This window comes from Typopeltis vanoorti, chromosome 13 (genome assembly GCF_054136105.1).
Source record: "Typopeltis vanoorti isolate ZY-2024b chromosome 13, IOZ_Tvanoo_1.0, whole genome shotgun sequence".
Lineage (NCBI taxonomy): Eukaryota > Metazoa > Arthropoda > Arachnida > Uropygi > Thelyphonidae > Typopeltis > Typopeltis vanoorti.
The window spans coordinates 107869958-107892555 of record NC_143561.1 but is presented as its reverse complement, the minus strand read 5'-3'; the positions used below and the strand labels follow the sequence as shown (position 1 = coordinate 107892555).

The 22598-nt window shown below is 35.5% G+C and overlaps 2 protein-coding genes across 7 annotated transcripts in view; one reads left to right on the top strand and one right to left on the bottom strand.

Annotated features, from left to right (window-relative positions):
* The window catches only part of LOC150100448 (bursicon-like), a 57183-nt gene that overhangs the window by 10840 nt on the left and 23745 nt on the right, over window positions 1-22598 (bottom strand). For 2 of the 6 annotated variants that reach the window (XM_090402699.1, XM_090402703.1), the window contains exons 1-3: window positions 15835-16486; window positions 4670-4757; window positions 264-351 (exon numbers count right to left, since the gene is read on the bottom strand). The gene's annotated coding sequence lies outside the window, so the exon portion shown is untranslated. Of the gene's footprint in view, window positions 1-263; window positions 352-4669; window positions 4766-15834; window positions 16487-22598 lie in introns of those variants that run through there. The other 4 variants (XM_090402701.1, XM_090402700.1, XM_090402698.1 and 1 more) reach the window with 4 other exon arrangements.
* LOC150100449 (partner of bursicon-like) lies at window positions 5065-5593 on the top strand. Its single transcript, XM_090402655.1, has 2 exons — window positions 5065-5310; window positions 5435-5593. The coding sequence occupies exons 1-2, from the start codon at window positions 5065-5067 to the stop codon at window positions 5591-5593; spliced, it is 405 nt and encodes a 134-aa protein (XP_090258781.1).

Here is a 22598-nt window from a genome sequence, read left to right as displayed (position 1 = left end):
TAAAAGGAGTACTATATATTCTATATTCTAATTTTGTTATTTTAAATTAATGGAAATTTATTAGATAACTTTAATGGTGTGGGAAGTGAAGAAGCTAAAATTTAAATCTCTTTAAAACTAAAATCAAAAATGTTTTAAAATTAGAAATAGCATTAATTGTAGCTTTATTTTATTTATTGCTTATTTTTTCTTTTATTTTTTATTATACAAATAAGAAATGACAATTAACTGTAATTTGTATTCAGAAAGTATTGCTCGCTCACTTTGATTCCTCTGTAATCTCTGCTCATCTATCGATTTGATCATTTAAATCAGGGATCGGCAACCATTTCAGACTCGCGGGCCGCAAGCCTTTAATTAAGAGAATATAGTGAGTGAAAAAAAATATTTGAGTTATCAGTTTTTATTATATCAATCTTAAAAGGCCACAGAAATATTTAAAATACGAGATATGAAGCAAGCATGAAAATGAAACTCAATGAAAAATTATTATCACCTAAAAACAAAGTAAGATAGTTTATGCATCACAATATGTGTGTCTCCCTGTTTAATGTGCCTTTTGTGATTGTTTTCCCTTAGCCAAATTATCTAGATCCACTTTATAACCTGAGGCGCAAATTCGAATCGAAGCATTCAAATATTCATCAGCCAATTAGCAGAAAATTTATTTTTTCTAAAACTCGTGGCAGAAAATGCTTGTTTGCAAATGCATGTGCTTCCATATGCGACTATCATCTTCTTTGCGAAACGGATTAATCCTTCAAATTTTATTGTAAGCATCGATAAAATTTTTGGATATTTTCTTAACGAAAATGCGTTCTTTAATATTTCATTGTGTTGCATTCCAAAACTTCCATCGGTAGTCGTTTTGGTAGGTCATCAATGTCGACATTAAAAGGGTTCAATATCCACAAATCTTATTGAAAATTCCGTTTTGTAAATCTTCAATAATACCAACAAAAGTTTCCTTTTGGGTTTGCCATCCAACTGTAGATGCCGATGTGACGATGGAAGAAAATCTACATAATCATGTAGATTTTCTTCCATCGTATATTTCTTCAACAGACATAGTTTGCCTTCAAAAGCTTTTATGTCAGAAAACAGTTCTGACAGTAATTTAGCTTGTCCCTAGAGGTTCAAATTAAGTTCATTAAGGTAGTTGTAATGTCTACCATAAATGCAACAGACGTAATTCCCTTTTTTATCCGATAGTTGTGGGACAGTATTTTCGTGTTCCGTCATGAAAATATGTATTTCTTCACGTAAATTTAAAAAAAATATTTTTTTTTTTTTATCACAGCTCCTCTACTTAACCATCTAGCACTTGACTAGTAGACAACCTCCTCTTGAAATGTCCATAACGTCTTTTCTTGATGATAAAATTTTACGGGCCACATGCCATGCAAGTATGGTCAACCTTTTATGGGCCACCAAAAATGTACGTTTGGGCCGCATGCGGCCCGCCGGTTGCCGACCCCTGGTTTAAATGCTTTAATAAAGCAAATAATTGTTTGTGTGGTGTGAAAACAATCACTAAAGAGCATGGAATATATCGGAATAAATATGCAATAGATCTGGTAATCATAAGGTGCGTTTCGCTGTGGAATTCTTTTCTGGTATCGCATTCATACTCGAGCCATTTTGAGCTTATGCACCTTGCACATCATTTTGTTTTGCAGCTATTTTAGCTGCAAAACAAAGATTCCAAACAGCAAATTGAAATAACCTATACAACTTCCATGAATTTATTATATGCATACTAACTAATGAGAAATAATCTAATTGTTATGCATTTTAATTGACTAAAACAGAACTATGTGGTTATACTTACTGAAGTTTTATATAAACTTGTCATAAAATGAAATATTAAGTCTTTCCCAGCCCTATTGCGAAGACTTTGTAATTTCTGAGCAAATTAACTTTATTAGATTACGAAAATTTAACCGATTACACGAGCAAAATGTTTTCCACGAGACTTATTATTCTTAATAGTTCTTATATTCTTGAGATTTTCCTTTCTGATTTGTTTATGTTTATATTGTAGACCGATTATTTATTAATTCTTAAAGTAAGAGATATTTTTGACTAAAAGTTTAAATCAATTTTTATGAAAAATCGAGAATAAAATATAATTCAAAATTAAAGAATGTAGAATCTATTAAAGCACGGGTTAAATATAACCTCTCTCCGTAAATCAGTTTACAATCAATAGATTAAAATTTCTAGTAGATCAACATCATTATTGAAAAACATAAATTTTTAAATAATGTATGAAAAAAAAAACACATATATAGTTAGTATGAAGACGGATGGAAATAAATGGACGAAACTTTATTTTGCTCTGAGAAATCTTTTCTGGTGGACGAAAGAAATAGAAATAAGACAACAAAATGTTGTCAGATTTTATATGGCTAAAGGTGACTTTACAAAGAAAGAGGGAGAGCTAACTGACGATGGGAAAAGCAAGGGGATATCGTGATTGCGATGAGGACATGAATGGTATTGTTAAAACAAATAGGAAAGAAGGTGATGGACGTCATCTGAAAACGAATGATTAAATAAATTTACAATAAAATATATCTGTTAATTGCGTATTAGTGCTAGAAAAGATGAACTCTTTCCGAAAGTTTTGTTTCTTCCGGAAACTGAGGTTTTTATTGTCGCTAGTGAGTGGAAAGACCTGAGTTTGAATCAGGTACATGAAGCGATAAACATTTATAAGAGCTTTTCACTTTAAAGTGAGTTTAGCTGACATCACTACCGAGATAAAAGATCTCCAGAAAGTCAGACTCATCAAGGGATGCACTTGTCAGTGCATATGTCGCTTGCATCAGCTGTCATACGAATATGTCTACCTGTAGTTCAATTCATTTGCACTTCCTGCATTCACTTCCTCCAAAAGTAATCCATTCTAATCACCGATAAAATTGCGATAAAAAAATTTAGCTCTCAACCTCTTCTTAACTGTATTCATTCTCAACTGTTATGGATATCCTCTCCCCCCCCCCCTCCTCCATAAAATGAAAAATTCACTCTACTGTTATCCTTTCAGAAGTTTGTAAGTCTCAGTCCTATCATCCCTCTTTCTGCTGTTTGCTAGTGTCTTCAGTACGCCAGTTTTCAATCTGTATTACACAATCTTGATATCGTTTTTAACACTCCTTCGTACTCTCTCCAATATATCAGAATCACAACGGAGACCAGACCTGCGCACAAGTCCAAGTGAGGTCTTATCAAGGCCTTGTAAAGAGGCAAAATGACATCCTTATTTTTACATGTGAAAGTTCGTTTTGGCATTGCAGTTATCCTCTGAGTTGTATTTGCGGTTATTGCTATGTGGCCCGTGAACTTCAACTTCCTATCTATGAACACTCCAAGATCCCTAGCCTCATCAGTCTCTTCTAGTCTAATCCTACCAATATAATACGGCATTGGATATGTAATCACACCAAAGTGCATACCTTTACATTTACTGAAACTGAAATTACATCCATTTTCGCGTGCGAAGAATTCCAGCCTATTCAAATCATTTTGCAAGTGCTGCATATCAGCAGCATTCATGATCATCTGCCTATCTTTGCATCATCAGCAAATAGCTGTATGTCGCTTGTCAAATCCTTTCCAGTATCATTATTGGGAAGGATTTGAACAGATTGAATGACACTGGACCAAGCACTGATCCTTGTGGTACACCACTAGTTACCTTAAACCTTACAGACTCACATCAATCTCGTATCATCACATCAATCAACCCCGTATACCACTTTTTGATATCTGTCAGTCAGACATCGTTTTATTCAAACTAGTCATTTATTATCCAATCCCATATTCTCCAGTTTATTCAACAGTCTTCCATGTTATATCATAAGAATACAAACTAGAATAATCACAGCTATAACCATTACTGATTTCTTCGCATATTCAACTAGTGACCTGTTTGCTATTCTTGACATTTTGCCATTATAGAAACCCTAGTTGTACACTATACGTAAGAAATAACGCTGCAAATTTTTTTTTGTATATGTAGAGGATGGTTTACGCTGTGGTTAGAACTTGCTGGTAGTTCCCAATCAAAGAAAGAAATTTTTCACAAATCTTTATCAAAAAGCAGCTACAGTAAACGGCCTAATGAAATAAAGTCTGTAACATCAGGTTACACTTTTAGAAAAAGATTGAGGGACTACCTCATGGGTCTAAACAATGTTAGCTTTTTATTTTAAATGTACAATATAGGAGATTATTATATTTGTTATATATTATGTCTGAAGCCTACCCTGTATGTCACGCGTGCCCTCAGTCACTTGATTTGATATGTAGTGGCTACCCACTACATTTCTATTTTTCTGATAACCGCATGGCTGTGACTCTTGGTCACCCACATTGTACAGTTCATTCTAGTCCTTTTCATTTTCTGTTTATTCCTGTCTTTTCCTCAACTATCTATTTCTTTGTTACCACTTGAACAGTCATTTTAGTACTGTATATTGTATTTATAATATACATAGTATTACCTATTGTATCTTCTGTTATCATAATACTTCGGTTGCATTATTATAATACTGATTACATTCAATGGCATGTTTTACGAGGCAATTGTCATACTAAATAATAATATCCTTTGTTTCACTATGGATTTTACGTACCTGATTTTCGTTACTCAATATCTTACCTGATTGCAAATATTGTTGTTTCTCCTTTTGTTGCTAAACTGTCCTCTCTGTGTTCCTTTAAAATTTCTTCGCGTTTTATATGGATTTCTGTAACTCTCGGAATTAATAAAAAAAAGAAAATTTCATGTAATTGTGGCATATATCGAAAATATGTCTAATATATATAATAAAAATATTAGCATATAACATTCAATAAAAATAATTTTGTTTTTTTATTTTAAAGTAACAAATAAGTAAATGATTTCATTTAATGCTTTTAAATACTTAAAAGTACACAAGCTGGAAAAAAAATGCAATAAAATTCATTAACATGTGAATTTCTTATCAATTCCACTAGATGGCAGGTAAATCTATATGCAGGTACCTACTATGGTGGATACGGCTATCCTGGGTGATGTTTCTCTTCGTCAGTCAAACACTTGCCAGGGATAATCTTCCCGAATTGCAGGAGGCGTCTACTAACGGAGGTCGGGTCACTTGCGAGACTCTCCCATCCACAATACACGTCACAAAAGAAGACTATGACGAACTCGGAAACGTCGTCCGAACATGCGAAGGTACAATTGGAGTTAGCAAATGCGAAGGCACTTGTCCATCTCAAGTCCAACCCAGCGTTGTAACTCCCAGCGGGTTTCTGAAGGTGCGTTAAGTTCTGTGCGTCATTTTTATAAGTCAGTTTTTTAATTATTATTTCTGTTACGTTATGGTAGCATGTAAAACAAGAATTTGATGCTCATTGCCAAACATTTCTTTATTATTTGCAGGAATGCCAGTGTTGTCGAGAGACTTGGATGAGACAAAGAGAAATCCTTCTTACTGAATGTTACGGAGCAGATGGTCAAAGATTATTTGGACAACAAGGTACGATGGTCATCCATTTAAAAGAGCCCGAAGCCTGCTCTTGTCACAAATGCGGTACCTGATTATTTAAAATAAATAAAATATTAAGACTAAGCACAATTCCAAGCCATTGTTTATCTTGGATGCTCTCTCAGAAAGGATTTTTTTTATAGATGTGCGATTAACATGCACAAGTAATTGTTTCTGCTATAATTACTTGTATTAGATGCGTCTGCATTGCTTTTTCTGTTTCTTCATTTCAAATCAAAATAAAATTTAAATAGTTTCACATTTCAGATATAAAATCCGTATTATACATTTAAAATTTCGCTTATTTCCGCTCATCTGGTTCAAAAGGTTTAAGAGTGTTTATTTATTTACTTATTTTCTGAAAGCGTCTACGAATTTATGTCTGTATTAGTGCAAAAACTTAATTGCAACAATATCCACAAGATGTCGCTGCTACTCATGACCTGTATTAAAAGTATTGTTGCTTTCGCTGAGATTTTCAGTTCTTGCTTTGTAATAAGACACAATAAACGTTGCTCTCACCGTTGATTGACAGTTTTTGTGCTTTTTTATATGTTTTATTCTGACTTCAGTGAATATTTCAGTCTTGCGTTAAAGTACCGTTTATTTAATGTACGATATTGTCTAGAACATGATACTTATGAGTAGATTATTATAAATTACTGAATATTATAATTTTTTCTTTCTTCGTGGCTAGAGGAGAGAGTAACGTCTGCACAAACATATTTAAGAAGAATTAAGAAATTCTGGATATCAATACCACACTGTAGCGATCCCTTCGGATTGCTACAGTCTTTGTAGCAAGAGGTTGAATGGAATGATTTCTCAGATATTCCCCGAATAAGATGTTAGTTAGACTTTTTTTTTTTTTTTTTTTTATCTTGTAATGGAAGTTAAATAGGACTAATGATATTCAGTTTTTAGGTTACAGTTTATTTCCCTGATCTGGTTATCGTAGCCAATTCGGAGAAAAACTAAAACCAGAACTAGGTGCTGTTTTGAGTTACTTGGAACACACGTTTTTGGCCTCAATTTGTTTGCAGTTACGAGAAATACCAAACAAGTTGATGTGCTGTTTTCTTTTCTAGGTTGAACTATTGTTTTCAATCCACTTTCGAAAACTCTACTTCCCCCCCCCCCCCCCAGCCCCTCGATTACACTATTAAATCCATGTCGCAGGAATAAAATCCCCACCATTTCTTCTTCCATTTTATGTTGGGCTAACTTCTTGAAAATGTGAAACCATCATCACGTTGTCGTGACTTATATCAGTGTTACTAAGAATAAATATAAACATCAGAATTACTAGAATATTCAAAAGTAGTACTGGTATACCACAAGGCTCCGTTCCTTCTATATATTAGTGACCTGACTAATGCAATTGACGGCAAACCCAATCGACAGTTTTATTGATTTCAGAATCTCAACTTCAACAGGCCTAAATTCTGAAATTCAATTTCTTCAGTAGGTTCTAATAATTTGTCTCTGAAGAGCTCCCCATCTGACACCAATTTATTCCCCATCTCTTTCACACAAATGTTTAATTACGGTTCTGCTTCTCCGTAGCTCAGTCAGTACAGACGAAGCCCTTTCGTCGGTAAGACCCGGGTTCGATTCCCTTCAGTGACGTGAGGAACCTTTAGATGGTCTCTTTTGACGAAAGGTGAGTTAGCTAGTCTCATACGGAGGTAGGGTTTTTTCGTTCACCAGAACAGGCAAATCGGTCCTCGTGAAGACACGGGGGGCATGAATATGTCCCAGCCATATGCCGGTCCTCAGCCTGGATAAAATTGGGGGGAGGGGGAAGCAGTAGCGAACTACCCTGTAAAAATCTCACCAGGAATACTTCGTGGGCAACTACAAAGTCACCTACGGTCGGAAACGACTGAAAGGGAAAACCAGTCAGCCTTCTTGCGTTTCTTCAAATATTTCCATAGTTGCTTCATCAGAATTAGCATCGATACTTCTCCCCACTCTATTGCAAATCCGCTAAAACACGTGTACTAAATCACCTTATTGTTCAACTTTAAACTCAGAGATAGCACAATCTACAGGTTTCATATCAACTTCCATTCTCATGCAACGTATGCTAACGTACTGTAGGTTTGAACAACCAATCGTACACGAGAATACCTTAAAAATGTATAGGAAGTGCACGGGAAGCAGTAGCAGTGGTTTCCAGCACAGTGATCGCTTTATAACTCCTACTCTAGTATAAAACAGATCATAACTGTACAGGGCGTTTCTGAGCATTTAGTTTATCAACATTTCAACAATATTTGGACCATGAAAGGATCAGGATGTGATCCGATTGTGTTTACGTGTTAACAAAAGGTAGCCTTTTCTGTATTATTATTATTATTTGTAATGACACTCACCTGCGAAAGCAGTATGAAATTTGTGTTACATTTAGGAGCTATGTGCATCAGCGAACCCTACTCTAGAGAATAAGCTTTTTTTTTTTTTTTTTTTTTTTTTTGTCAACCTAATTTAGGTCTGCAATAAATCAGGTGGTGTCGCATCTAGTGGTGAAAATCATTTCCATAAATGGTACGAAGAACAACAATGTTAAGCGTAGTATTTTAATCCAGTAATCTTAATTTAACGGTATTATTTGAGGAAGATAACATTAATCTCTGTTTCCATCTGAATCGAGACCACCGAATATCAATCAATGGCATTTGTTTATATCCCCCCCCCTCCAGATGTGATATTCCATATGCTTCCCTTTGAATTATCAACAAGATAACAAAGCCTTCACATAACTCATTTACTAGAATTTAATCGAAGTCAAAAAAATATGCGTAAAAAAAGTTTCCGCCTCCCTGTGACAGCCAAGTAGCTCTTCCCCATAATAAATAGTGTTTAGATACCAGCACACGATAAAGATGATACTGCACTAATTATAAGCACTCATTAGCTAATTATTGTATATTTCATTAGTATTATCATCACACATGCGTTTGGTCACGCATATTTCGGCGCTATGTTGACCCATTCCCAGATGAGGTCAATGCCGGAGGTGTTTCGATCAATCTTTAAGTTCATTGCCAACTAAGGAGTTGAATTCGATTACTGTGGACAGTTCAGATTACTTCGATAACAAAGGAGATAATTGGGCTTTGATATAATAACTGAAAACAACGAGATGACTATCGTTTTGAAATATCTCGTATCATTCATCCTTCGTTCTAAATCACCATTAAATGAAATAGAAATATAATAAATTATATGAATTCATTAAAACAATATTTATATTAATATATTTAATTAAAATACCGGTTTGAGTAAAAAAAAAAAAAATTAAACTCCTTTTTGTGATTTGTCATTAGCATAAATACACCTAAAATATAATTCAGTAAGAACTATTCCCATTGTAAAAGTGAAAACATTACGTCTCGTACACGAGGACGCTAATTGAATGATACTGATTGGTCAGTGTATTTCAACATGGAGGAGTCTTTTAGCAGACGATATCCTTTTCAGTTCCACTCTGCACCGGAAGTTGTGTGATTTACAGTTCCCAACCGTATTTATATTTTAATATATTATATTAAATTATAAATAAATTTTATAAATAAAATTATATTAAAATATTATTTTAATATTTATATTTAAAACAATTAAATAGAATTTTCTACGTAGAAAACTGATACATGACGTATCGTAATTATTTAAGTTATAAAAATGGAAACAACTTTATTTAGAAAGTAAGACTATTTTAAACTAGCGATATAACCTAGGGATTGATAGTAAATGAGGGGATTAGGGCTCTGTGACGCTATGATACAGAGGGGGGGGGTCTCAATTAATGAATATGTCCAGTTCATCTTTGATGTCGATTTAAAAAAAAAAAAATCTTCAACATGTAAAGCTGAAATAAATAACCGACTACCTAAGAGAGATCAATCATAAACGGGAAAAAAAAATTGTAATAAACCAATGGAACGTAGATAACAAACGTTTAAGAAGTTATCTTTGTAGCAGCCAGAAATCGTTTTCTAACTCGAGCCGAACGAACAAAACATTAAAAAAAGGGAGCTTTGACCGAACGGCTCAAGTCAGCCGACGACATCAATCAAAGCTTTCAAATTTTTTTGCTTCTCCATCGACGTCGTATCTTCAACATCCGATGAATCTAAAACAAAACGAAAACAAGAAAGAAAAAAACTGATTGTTTAGTGCATGTATGTTGTCTGTCTTAAAAATGGTGATTTCCATCTTACCCCCCCCCTCTGTTTTTCTTTTAGCATAAGAACCAGAAAGGTTCGAAGTAATGATTAATAGCCCAAGTTCTTTCGATTTTGTTCGGAGCAGCGATACGCATGTTAAGTTTATGTGTGTGGCTTTGGGAGGGGAAAAAAAAAAAAAAAAAGATAGAATCGTAAATGCCAAAGTGTTACGAAAGAAAAACTTGGATACATCTTTTCAAATACGCCCAAAATACAATAAAATCAGAATTAAAAACTTCGGAGTGCGAAGTAGGGACGAACATGTGGACCCTCTAATTACTCAATAGAACGTCTAATTGCCACGCTATTTGCCCAACATGTGCACGAGTTTGGGAGGGGGGGGGGGGATAGACAACACGAAAGTCACGAGCATTTAGGTGTGGTGGTAGAGATCACGGATTTGCTGTTGGCCCGTTCTGATGGCGAACTAGCAGCAGGTAAAATCCCCTCTTAGATGGCGCCAGTTGAGCCTACTATGCCTTTTTGGTGTCTGCAATTAATTACCGTTCTTACCACGTGCGTTGTCGTGCCACCACCTGGAAGGAAGTGCATGTGCACACTCTACAGAACGATTATGGGTGTTCCCGCTGTAATGATAGAAAGTTACGTGTTTGCAGCTATCGATATTTCATTATACACACGAGCAGCTCCACTTCAGGTAAGAGCTTAAGTTAAAGCAACTTCGCTATACGCGCACAAAGTGGAAATACATGGAAGAAGCAACTGCTATTGAAAGAATGTTATGCTTTTCTCAGGTGTATGAACTCCGTAATGTTTCCACCCTTGTAAGCCGTTAGTGAGGGTGGTACCCATCTGAGGAAGCTAGAAAATTCCGGGCAGAGTCATCTTTTGTTCCTATTCTCCAAATTGCAATAGTGTTAACAATCCTACAAAGTACTCGACATGTTTGTTCACTGGAGAATGTAAATATACACAATTCCTGTTTTTCGATCCAACTAAATATCAAACAACTCAAAATTTTTATTCAAGCTTGCTCTTTCTAAGCAAATATCTTTTTATTTCCTTCGAAATAAAAAGATATGTGACACCTCCGGAGTCCAAAGACTCATCGAGGGAGAGTGTGCCAACAGCATCGAACGATTGGCCCGTTGCTTAAGGTTTTGCGAGCCATTTAGTAGCAAAGACTTTGCCAATCTACAAATGTGTTCTTATATACTTTATTTAAGTGAACTATTAATGGGTGTGCGAAATGAAAATTAATGGAAAAATTCTTTAAATGCTTTTAAACTAATAAATACTAGTTATTATTTTATAACAAGTACATAAAAACTTGTTGCTTTATTGTTTTATACTAAATATTTGCTCTTTGGACTCCAAAATGTTTTGAATATGGGCTAAAGATAACAAAAACAAACATCCTAACAATTCGTATTCTTAATAACTCCTCGCTCCCTTTCAAAAGCAAATATTGCTTTACTAGTCTTAAATAATACTGGATATTTAGAAACTGAATCCTGCAGCAGAGACAACATTTTCAAAAACATTTCACTAGCTAAAGTATTAATCTATTTTGGCAAACCATTTTAATTTTTACATAACGGTTCATTGTCTTCTGTTATATCTAAATTATTGTTACATGCGTCAGCTGTTTGTGTGGTGTTTCTTTGCTAACAAGAGAAATTAATCACAGCGAATAAAATTCAAAATGAGCATAACCCTTGAATATTTGTCTACAGTATAACTACCTAGGTATGCGGTAGATTTTCTCTGAGAATCGGAGATTGGTGTTAGAAGATATCAAGTACGGACGATTATACCAACCTGTTTCTTCAGTGCTGGTACCTGATACAAGATATTCATCGTTTTCACAGCTTGAATACTAGATAACCGTCTGATTGCTTCTAGTGCTAAGCACCAGAAGGCGCTGTACAAACGCTTGTACATTAACACAAGCATAGCAGAACCCGATCTCGCTATCTCTGCTACCAAGAGTCTGCATTTAGAAAACATAGCCACTTACTTCACGAACCATGCCGCTAAGTTTTATCTGTGCCAAATCCACAAGTGTAGATTTCGGAAGCTGAACTTGTCAGTTCGATAATGCACTATTTACTGCTTGCGAAGCAATACTACATAAATACTCGACGCGTATGAGAACAGATTTGTAGACGACAGATGTGCAGAACACTGAATAGTATGCGCCAAGTGTTTCATTTGTGGTTTCCTATTATTAAGAATAACGTATTAATATTAAAATTTATGAATTATATTAATACATTTGATATTTAATGCAACATTTTACTGTGCCAAAATTATTTTAGTTAAATAATTCTTTTTTTGAAAACATATATTAAAAATAAACATTTTACAAGTGTTTAGTGTACGGAATTGGTACGATTTTTTAATAATTGGCTACACTATATTTAATGATTAAAGTACAGAAATAAGTAAAGAACGAAATAATATTGAAATAATTAGCGTTGGAACACCAATCTCTCTCATTGCTTACGCAATTTTAAAATACCCTATCCCACACCTCTATTTTTCTACTATAAGCTTTTAATATAATGAACAGAAGATTGTTTTGGCATCGAAGCATACCAAATATATTTGGTTGTGTGTTGATAGAATAATTGCTTTACTTTAACGGCTATGATAATAAGTTCTTTTTAGGACTTCCAGGGTAACAAATAGCAATGCTGAACCGAGGAAGTAAACTGAGGTTCGGCTGTTGCTGTTATCCTGGGTGTGAGTTTTTGAGTTCGCTCCCTTAGGGTTTTTGCCTTAAGGGAGCACCTTGAGTCTCCGGGGAAGGTGTTCTCCGGCAGGGCCCGCTGAGGGGTTCTTGTCGGTGAATTATTTTCCTCGGAATTTGAGCGGTTCTGCTCAGGAGTCGGGGAGCCCGTTGGGGTGCTTGAACGGGGCGGCCGACACTGAGTGGAACCAACGCTGAGCGGTTCTGCTTAAACGGGGTGCTTGGACGGGGCGGCCGTCAATGAGTGGAACCAACGCTGAGACATGGACGATCTTTCGCCCACTATGGAGTGGCCTAGAGATCGTCCGATTTTTTGAGATTTTACCCTTTACTTACTAATCAGAATAATTGCTTTACTTTAACGGCTATGATAATAAGTTCTTTTTAGGACTTCCAGGGTAACAAATGGCAATGCTGTAACCAATGAAGTTTTAACTGAGGCTCTGCTATTGCCTTTACCCAGCCATGACTGGGGCTTTTTATCTCAGTAACACTCCATCCACACAGATTTTCTTCATTCAGATGACGGGATAAAGAGTCAAGGACCCAGTTCTTATAAGAACTATAAGAATTGCTTTATTAAATTAAATATATATTTGGTTGTGTGATAATTGCTTTAAAACGGAAAATTTATTGGAAGGGCTTTCAGTTATATATATGAGTGTGAATACATTTTTGTAAATTATTAGTAAATCTTCGCTACGCTAACTGTTTTATTCATTTTGTTTTATCCACATTCTCGGTTGTATTTTCATGATGTTCCAATATATCAATGCAAATAATTATACGCAGGAGGTGGGGGTTGACTTTGTCAAGCCCCACCCCACCAAAAAAAAAAAAAAAAAAAAGAAAGTAATTTAGAACTTTTTCAACAACTTTCAGTTGAATATCCCACTAAACCTCACAGGTAGAAGCGGTGTGTACTGAGGCGTGGCCATCTGAGTTGAATTTCGATTGCCAAAATGCATAACATGTATCTAGTTGACCATGACATCCAATCACCGAGTTGAAAGCAGCTGGAATGTTAGAGATATTAGGTATGCGTACTCTTGACTACACCCTCCTGTTTTATAAACAAGAGGGAGGAGCAGGAAAGTTTGTGTGTATTCACTGGAGCTTGTAGCAATAAAGCTTAAACCAGTATAGAATATTTTAATGTACCTAAATCGGAAATAATGATTTTTATAATTTATGCTCCCTTAAAAACTTGCGCAATGATATAGTCTGCCGACCTTCATGACTTGAGTTCATTTCAGTACTGCACGTTTTTAAATAAGATCTTAAAAATGCTTTGACTATTAAGTTGATTTAGTTCATTTCATAAGAAAATATAAAATGTGCACAAACTGAATATTTTCTGATGATCAGACCTTTTAAAAAAACAAATATCCTTGAAAGGTATAACACTCGAAAAGTGTTATAGTCCACTATTTATATATACTGGTTTTCACGAAATATTTAAGAGCGAAGAAAGTTGCTCATTTTTTTTCTCGGTTAGGAAAATTTAAAGGGTCAGACTATTCACAGGCAACCGTCTCTTAAGAGAACAAGAGACTGCACTGGTCGATGTTTTGAGATTATAAAGAAACTTAATATACAATGCATTTTAAAAATGTTAAAGGTGTCCTTTAGAAATAAAGTAATAATCAAAGAAGATTAATGAAATTCGAAAATTGTTGTAAATACCAAATATTTCTTTAAGTTTGCCTCAAAAATATAGAAAAGTAATTTAAATTCCTTTTTATTTAGCTACTTTCTAAAGTAATTTTCTTACCCAGTTAAATAATTCTATAATATAGTGCAATGCATGAAAATAGGCCGATAGCCAAAGGACACGTTGGTAAAAGCAATCTCCACCATATTTCTCAATAAATCTAAGATCCTACATTTACGTTATTTCACAGAAATGGACCCACCTAAAATTATTACTTTTCGAAGTCTACTGGGGATATAATATAAGCAGAAGAAAAGAGAATCATTTGGTAATGTCTTCACGGAATTTAGGCCTAATGACAGCAAATGTATTTAAAGAGCAGATTTGAAATTAGCTTTCATTTTGACTGGTTAGCGTCATGGATCTCGCAGTCAACATCCACCCACCCTCCAATACGCCTAATACCAACCTACGCCCTACTAGCCAAAGACCAATCCGTTATTCGCAAAGCAATGCAGTGATTACACACAGAGAGATTGATTGTATCTCGCTGTAATAACCACAGTAAAATCGCTAACTGAAATGTACACAGAAAATGCGAAAGGTTGAACCGTCAAAAAGTTTGGTCTGCGAATGAAGATTCTTTCTTTATCATTGCTGACAGCGCAGCCATCACAAGATTTGCACAACCAATTACTTTAATACGAATAACCAAAAGACGAAAATGAACTTTTTTTTAAATGAATTCATCATTACTTGCAATGGCGCATTATTACAAGTCCGCGCAAGCACACGATCTGCATGCTGTAGTAAGCTTGGTTGCGTGCCAACAGACATTTGCAAACAATATTGTCAAATGAATAAGAACGAACTGAAAATAGCGTGTTTTAAAAATAGTCAAATGCACGAATCTTTTAATGCTTTCGATAGTAAAAATATTCTCATTTTAAAACCAAAAATTCTCTGTTAAACAAATGAAAATTATAAAAGTTATAAATATTTCATGAGTATCGCACATTAAACATGCTATTAAACTAGTCAACAAATTGTCCAATTGTTATCTATCATTACTCGGTATACGTTGCTATGGAGACTGGTGACGTAATTTTTTCCAGCCTGAGAAGAAACCATCTGTGTGTTTCAATATTGATCTAGATCATCTAAATTTAATAAGTGAAATAAAAGCTGTCAGGATAATTGTGATGTATGGGAGGGATCTTCGCCACTTGCGTTATGTTCAAAACAAGCTGTGAATTAGGAAATGCTGGCGAACCAGTCAAAGAAGAATGCAGAAAGTACATAGGCATCGTAATATTTTCCATAGAATTTTATTTTTCCTTTTAATAACATTACTAATACACTATTCATTTATTTTTACAGATTTTAATTAATGTTTATGAAAAGATCGCAATACGATACAAATAAAAGTGGAACTTTTATTTTATTTAAACATGTTTCTAATTTTTTTAATATGATATAAACTTCTAATATTGTGAGTGAAACATATTATAGGAAAAAAATTGTACCAATAGTTTTCCCATGGTAAGAAAAAAAATATTCAATTTTTAATTATATAAAAAACTTGATTTCATTAAGACAAAATTCTTTTATGCTTAAATAATGAATAAAACAAAACTACAGATTTTAAATAGACGAATTTAAAATACACCATTTTATAAAATTAATTCCTACCTATAATATGGAAATCCTTGAGGCCTTTCTAGTGTAGTATCTGTATGGAAATTATATTACTTTTCGAATACACATCTTAACATCACCACTTGGCAAATTTCTTAGAGTGTAAAATGACGATCGCCTAGCGACCAGTGAATTGCAATAACTGTGACCAGAACAGATTCAGTGGGTCTCCCTACAATATATGTTTCTGACCTGGCTTCTTTTGACCCAGTGCGTTCTCCCTACCTTTTGCTTCTCAAAGGACAAGTTAAAGGGGCACCTAGTTTGGGCAATCAGACCGTATTAATGGACAACTCACAATCACACCAGGTTGGAGGGACATTTGTATGGAAGTAGACCGCTGCAGAAACAAGAAAATAGGTTATTACGGCATAAGTTAATCTATCCAGGGGTGTGAGGAAAGAAATGAGGCAGATAAGAATACAATGAACTAACAGGTGTAGGTTAACTATTTTTCCCTTAATTGCTCCCAGTTCTTAACATTCAAGGCAACGCGCTCATATCTCCCCATAATCTTTTTAATTATCTTGCTCTATAATATACGGTGTTATCGACAGGTAGAAGTAACCCTTGGGATGTCATTGCAACATCGAAATGACGTAGCAGACGTAAGGTTAAAAAGAATTTTACCATATTCGAAAGTTAATTCCGATCATCAGATCCTGGGACCGTCGACAGACTACTAGATTGGCTCAGTGAGATAATACATACATCGAATCTCTCTCAACAGATAGCGGATTTTAAGCACGGTGTTATCATTAGGCCTGCAAAAATAGATTTCCGGTGGATGACAAACTTCCTGTTATTGGTTGGTTCAAGACATTATTAGTCTCCTCGTACACTATTAATGCCCACAAGTGTTGTTTACTTCGTAAATATTGGAAAGAAGTCGCATGATAGTAATAATAATGAATGCAGTACAGAATGGCTACGCTGTGTTCAGAAAATATTAAAATTCACTACGACAATAGTATTAGAAATTTTCATAAAATATATATATTTTTTTAATTGAGTACATTTCAACAATGAACTTGTTTAGTCTCGAGGCGCACGCTATTCAATAAGACAAACATATTCATTGTTTGTCGCGCAAGATACTAATAATGGCGAGAATTGAAATATTCTCGCGACTCATATCATATATTTAATTGTTTTGACTGTAATTCCAACCAATTATAAGTATTACCTCCTTATTCTAAGAACTTTCTTCGACTCATGAAAGGGATCCTTAGAGTTGCCCAGAAAATATATTCCTGTTAGATAGGTTGATATTATTTGAACAGTTATCTACCTACTAGCTTTCATAAATCTATTCATTAAAAAAAAAAAACAATTAATCTTAATATTTTTCTTAATTCGGTAAAGGACAGATAATCTTGGTCTTTTTCGCGCATAAAAAATCCTGGACGGCGTGAAATGTTAGGAGGTGCAGATGCGACTATATTTCAATGGATATCTCTCTCCTTCGTGTCTTAAAAAAAAAAAAATCGTCTTCGTTTAAATAGATGCATAAAGAAACGCCTGCCATGCAACATCATAAAGGAATATTGAATAGGATAAAGAAACAAGGACCGTTACAAGGATAAGACACATCCAGTAACCTAATCACATTAACGAATACAACGTCTTTTTTATTTATTTTTTATTATAATACTACGTTTCGTGTTGGGGGAAAAAACTGCACTTAATGTTCTAGTCCGTCTCCACTACTTACGTGGGAAGACGTTCCAACAAGACATAAAATAGCACTAAATAACTCCCTGAAAGCTAGTTAAGTATCTCTCTACATCTGATAATTAAAAAAAAATTACAATTAATTATAGTAATGACAAGTTTATTTATTACAATTAAAAACAGAATCCATGAAGTATTACTTAATGTTAGGTATACTGTACGAAGAGCTCATTATACTGCTTATCTACCGCATCCGGAGATAATTATAGCCTTCTTAATCTTTTTAAAATTTATTCCACGTAAGACAAAAAAAAAAAGAATAAATTCATTTTGTGGAAACCTGTGGTTTTCTTGTGCATGTTATTCTTGTTCACAAAAACATTTTTAATAGAGATTATCAGCACGTTATTTCCATTAAATAATCACTTTAATTCACGTATTAACATATGCAAGAAGTTACAGGCTAACAGTTGAATATTTACGTAACAATGGAAATTTACACTTTGTTTCAAATCCTTTTTTTCCTTCTTGTAGTTAGCATTTAAAATATAATAAATAAGTAACATGTTAACTGTTATATTTAAATTAACAGGAAAATGCTGCAAGTGAACAATCGCTCTACAATTATTTTATAAAAGTGTTAAATTATAATAATACGATCTTTCTACTAGCCGCAAATGAGGCTATTTCAATATCTCTGAAGAATTACACGTAAAATATCTGTACTTCAACTTTACTGACTACAAGAGTGAAGCAAGATGCTTTTCATATTTCCCGCTTTCTGAATGGATACAGTGAAGAAGAAAGTTTATGAGCAATATGCTCGCCCTCCTGAGAGGGCAAGGGGATTATGGATTATTTCTTGAAATCAGGATGGCTTTAGGTCTTTTGTGTTTATACAGATCCGTTTCAGCATAGTCAGCAGCTTGTTGCACCAGTAGATTGGGATGTGTAGACGTTTGCTGCAAGAGATTGAAGGAAGGAGTGTATATATATATATATATATATATATATATATATATATATATAGGGGATGTCGGTGTCCCGATGAAGTCGAATATCTCTGACAAACCATGGAGCGTTCAGAATCATACGCTGGCACTTGTTTTGCACTCGCTGCAGTTTGAGGATATTAGTATCGGTGGTATGGCTCCATCATCAGTTTGTAGAGGAGCAGTTTGATTCTGGTGTGTTATTTATTCATATGGAGTTTCCTCCATTTTCTCTCTCGTCCCTATTGGGGCGAGTTGAGCCCCATCATGGGTGGTTAAGTATTTTTCTGGCTGTAGATCCGTGTGTGTTCACGGGACCGGTTTGCCTTCTTGCGGCATGAAAACCCCCAGATAAACGGGGGGGAAAACCCTGCTGCCCAAGACCGGCTAATTTGGCTATGGCTGAGGAAGATCCTTAAACTCCCCACGTCGGCGACGGGAATCGAACCCAGGATACTCCTTTAGCAGGCATATGATTGCGAAGCGCAAGGCCACTAGGCTAACCGCGCGAATTCTGGTGTGTAATGTACTGTTTCTGTTAATTAGTGAATAGAGCTGGGCGATGGCTTTTGATGCCTTTGCACACGAGTCCTTGATGTGGTGGTTAAAGGTTAGTCTTTCGTGAAAAATATCTGTATATAAATAAAGCTCTGATCATGGCAGGAGGGTAACAGCAATAGCCGAGCCGCAGTTAGAACTTTATTGGCTACAGCATTGCCATCCATTACCCTCCCAGGACAACCATTTTAGTCGCCTCGTACGACATGCATGAGCTACATTGGGGCTGAGAGATGTAAGTACACCCTCTCTAAAAATTAGAACGACCCTTAGACCACTTCATAGTGGCCTAAAGTTCGTCCAAATCAGCATTGGCTCCACTCAGTGACGCCCCCCCCACCAAGCAGAACCGCTCATATTCCAGGGAAAAGCGTCCACTGACGAGGGCCCTCAAGGGCTACGCCGGAGAACACCCTCCCCCCGAGACTCAAAATGCTCTCCCAGGGCAACCCCCACCACCTCACCGATAGCAAAATTCCGGAAGAAACCGGTGAGGGGGGGGGGGGTTGCCACCACACGGGGAAACAATATCTGTACTGAGTATACTTACATTATTTATATTCTGTCTAAAAGAAAATTCAAGTGGTGTTGCATCTTAAAGAAAGAAAACAACATTAAAACTTATTTTCAAGAAACTAAAACTATCTCACTTTTAATGATATTTTTCTTTATTTGTACGACCTTACAACCATCATGTCAACAATGGCGATAACTTCACAATGGTACGCGTACATGAGTTGTTACAAGTTCAATCGCTGCCATTTTAATTAAGCATGTCTTTCTGTTGGCCTGTCACTGTTCCTAATAATCGGAGTAATACATAACGTGTCTGTTTTTTAAGGCGTCCCCTAGAGGCTTAGAGATAAAGTAGGAATTCTCAGTATTGTGGTTCAACAGCCTAACAGATCGACACAAAGGAAGAATTTGCTAGCTGGCTGCTATGATTAGTGAGGTGTCGGGTTTCAATATGCCCCACAGCTTCTGTTTAAATCTTTTTAATAAGAAGTCCTCATGCTAAACATATTGCTTGTCTCTTCGTGTGTGTAACATGTGGAAAAAGTGACAAATAACCTTTCTAGAAGAATATATTCTCTTTGGTTTATCTTGGTTCGTATCTTAACATTTTGCATATGTTATGATCTAGGATCATAACAGTTGGTTAACGAGTGTTCGTGATGTGTTTCAATACATCTTTTTTGCATTACTTGAAATGCACAATCCTGATGATGCCCCATTTTCGCGAAACGGTAATAGTGATGTCATTTTTATCATTAGATTTAAAAAAAAAAAAAAAAAAAAAAAAAAAAACGCACTCTCAATGATGAAGACAGTAATCATTAAAACATTATGACAGCAAAACATAGCACTTGGCTACACTGTGACGTCACCAATATACTGTATATCCATTTTCTTTTGATGGCTGTTCATAACTAAACTTACTTGATTTTCGTATATAAAGTTGTGATGTGGAATTGGGGAGGTGGACTGCTGTTAAAACTGACTTCGTAAATCAGAAATCCTCTTGGAAAATTAACTTTTAGTGTCTCATGTCTATGGACACGTGAATAGTCCTTATAAGGACTGGCTTAAAGGGGCGAAGCAAGAATGCTTTTCATCTTCCCCGTTATCTGTAGAGGACAGTGTAGGGATAAGGCGTTATTCAGCTGTTAAAGCCCTGATCATGGCAGGAGGGTAACAGCAATAGCCGAGCCTCGGTTAGAACTTCATTGGCTACAGCATTGTCATCCATTACCCTCCAAGAGTATTTATCACCGCATCTCACGGTCCTGCTCCTCCTCCGACACGTGACTAACAAACTTGCCATACCTAGACTAGAAATCTTATCTGGTTTTCAAAATCATGTTTCTTCTATTAATAAAGTATAGCGAAGGCTTCAATTTTGCATAAATAAGATATTATGATGAAGAATATTATGGATCCATCCATATTTTATAGTTAAAAATATAAAGAAACTTAGTTTAGAAATTTAATACAGCTTATGATAATATAACCTTCGGTATTGTAGTTTTGCCTTGGATAACACAAACTTTACCCAAGATGTCCGTCTTTTATTAATGCTTAAATTACATTTTATTGGCCCGACAACCATTTCGAACACTTGGTTCTTATCGGAGATCAGACAGGAACTTAGCAAAAACTCAATAGCGTAGTAATCTTGTGTCAGAAAGTTAAATTCGCCATAAGTGAATTCTCGGAAGGTGCCTAAACTTTCAGACTTATGCTTTCAATGATAAACAGAGGGTTTTGCTCTCTTTAGGTTTCTGCCTGGCCTCTGATGAGAACAACTGTTCGAAACAGCTGCCTGGCTCGTGGTAGAGCTGGTATAATTTAAGTAGCGTAAACTATGGCGGATCCAATCCATAGGTTTATTCCGATAATCTCTTTTGATAAGTTTTTGAAACTTTAAGTCTATTTTTTATATTTAGTTATAAAATACGATCTTCCACTGTAATATGTTCTTTGGGTTTTAAAACGAAGTTTCATTATTTTCTATATAAAAAGTCGTACACCATATGTACGACTATATATTTCGACAATATTAAATAATACGTGATAAGGCTGTTTATCTACTTAGGAGTATATAAGATGATCCAGGGTAACTGATGGCAATGCTGTAGGGCCGTAGGCCATGAAGTTTTAACTGAGGCTCGGCTATTACAGTTTCCCAGCCCTCTCAATAACACCCCATTCACACACATTTTCTTCAATCAGATGAAGGGATAAAGAGTCAAGGACTCAGTCCATCCCCACCCCCAAAAAAAAAGTTATCTTAATTCCGATCGAGATCCAGAGACCAGGGTAATGGATGGGAATGCTGTAGCCAATGAAGTTTTAACTGAGGCTTGGCTATTGCCGTCACCAGCTATGACCAGAGCTTATAGCTAAATGATACCCCATCCATACATTTTGTTCAATCAGAAGAAGGGATAAAGAGTCGAGGACTCAGTCTACCCCTTCCCCCAAATTTAACTACTTACACCCCGTGTGGTGGCCGGGATAAGAATAGCCTCACTGTAGCCCATGCATGTCGTACGAGGCGACTAAAATGGGTGCCCTGGGAAGATAATGGATGGCAATGGTGTAGCCAATGAAGTTTTAACTAAGGATCGGCTATTGCTGTTACCCTCCTGCCATGATCAGAGCTTATAGATCTATATTAATCTATCCATACATTTTCTTTACAGATAACGGGGAATATGAAAAGCATTTTTGCTTAACCCACCGAACCAAAAAAAAAATAAATAAATAAATAAATAACTACTTACATTTTCTCCAATCATATTAACAAAAAAGTAACTATGATACTCCGCATCTGGAGTTTTTATGCGCAAATACGGAGGTATTAATCAACAATATCAAAAATAGTTGGGGACAACCATTTCACCGGGACTTGTCCTGGAGGATAGCCTATGGGCATCTTCCGGTGAAGTGGGTAAAGTCGCGATACAGGCCCAGACCGTGCAATCCGTTTCTGTGATGTTTGCCAGAATGTTGATACGGTGGGACATTTCT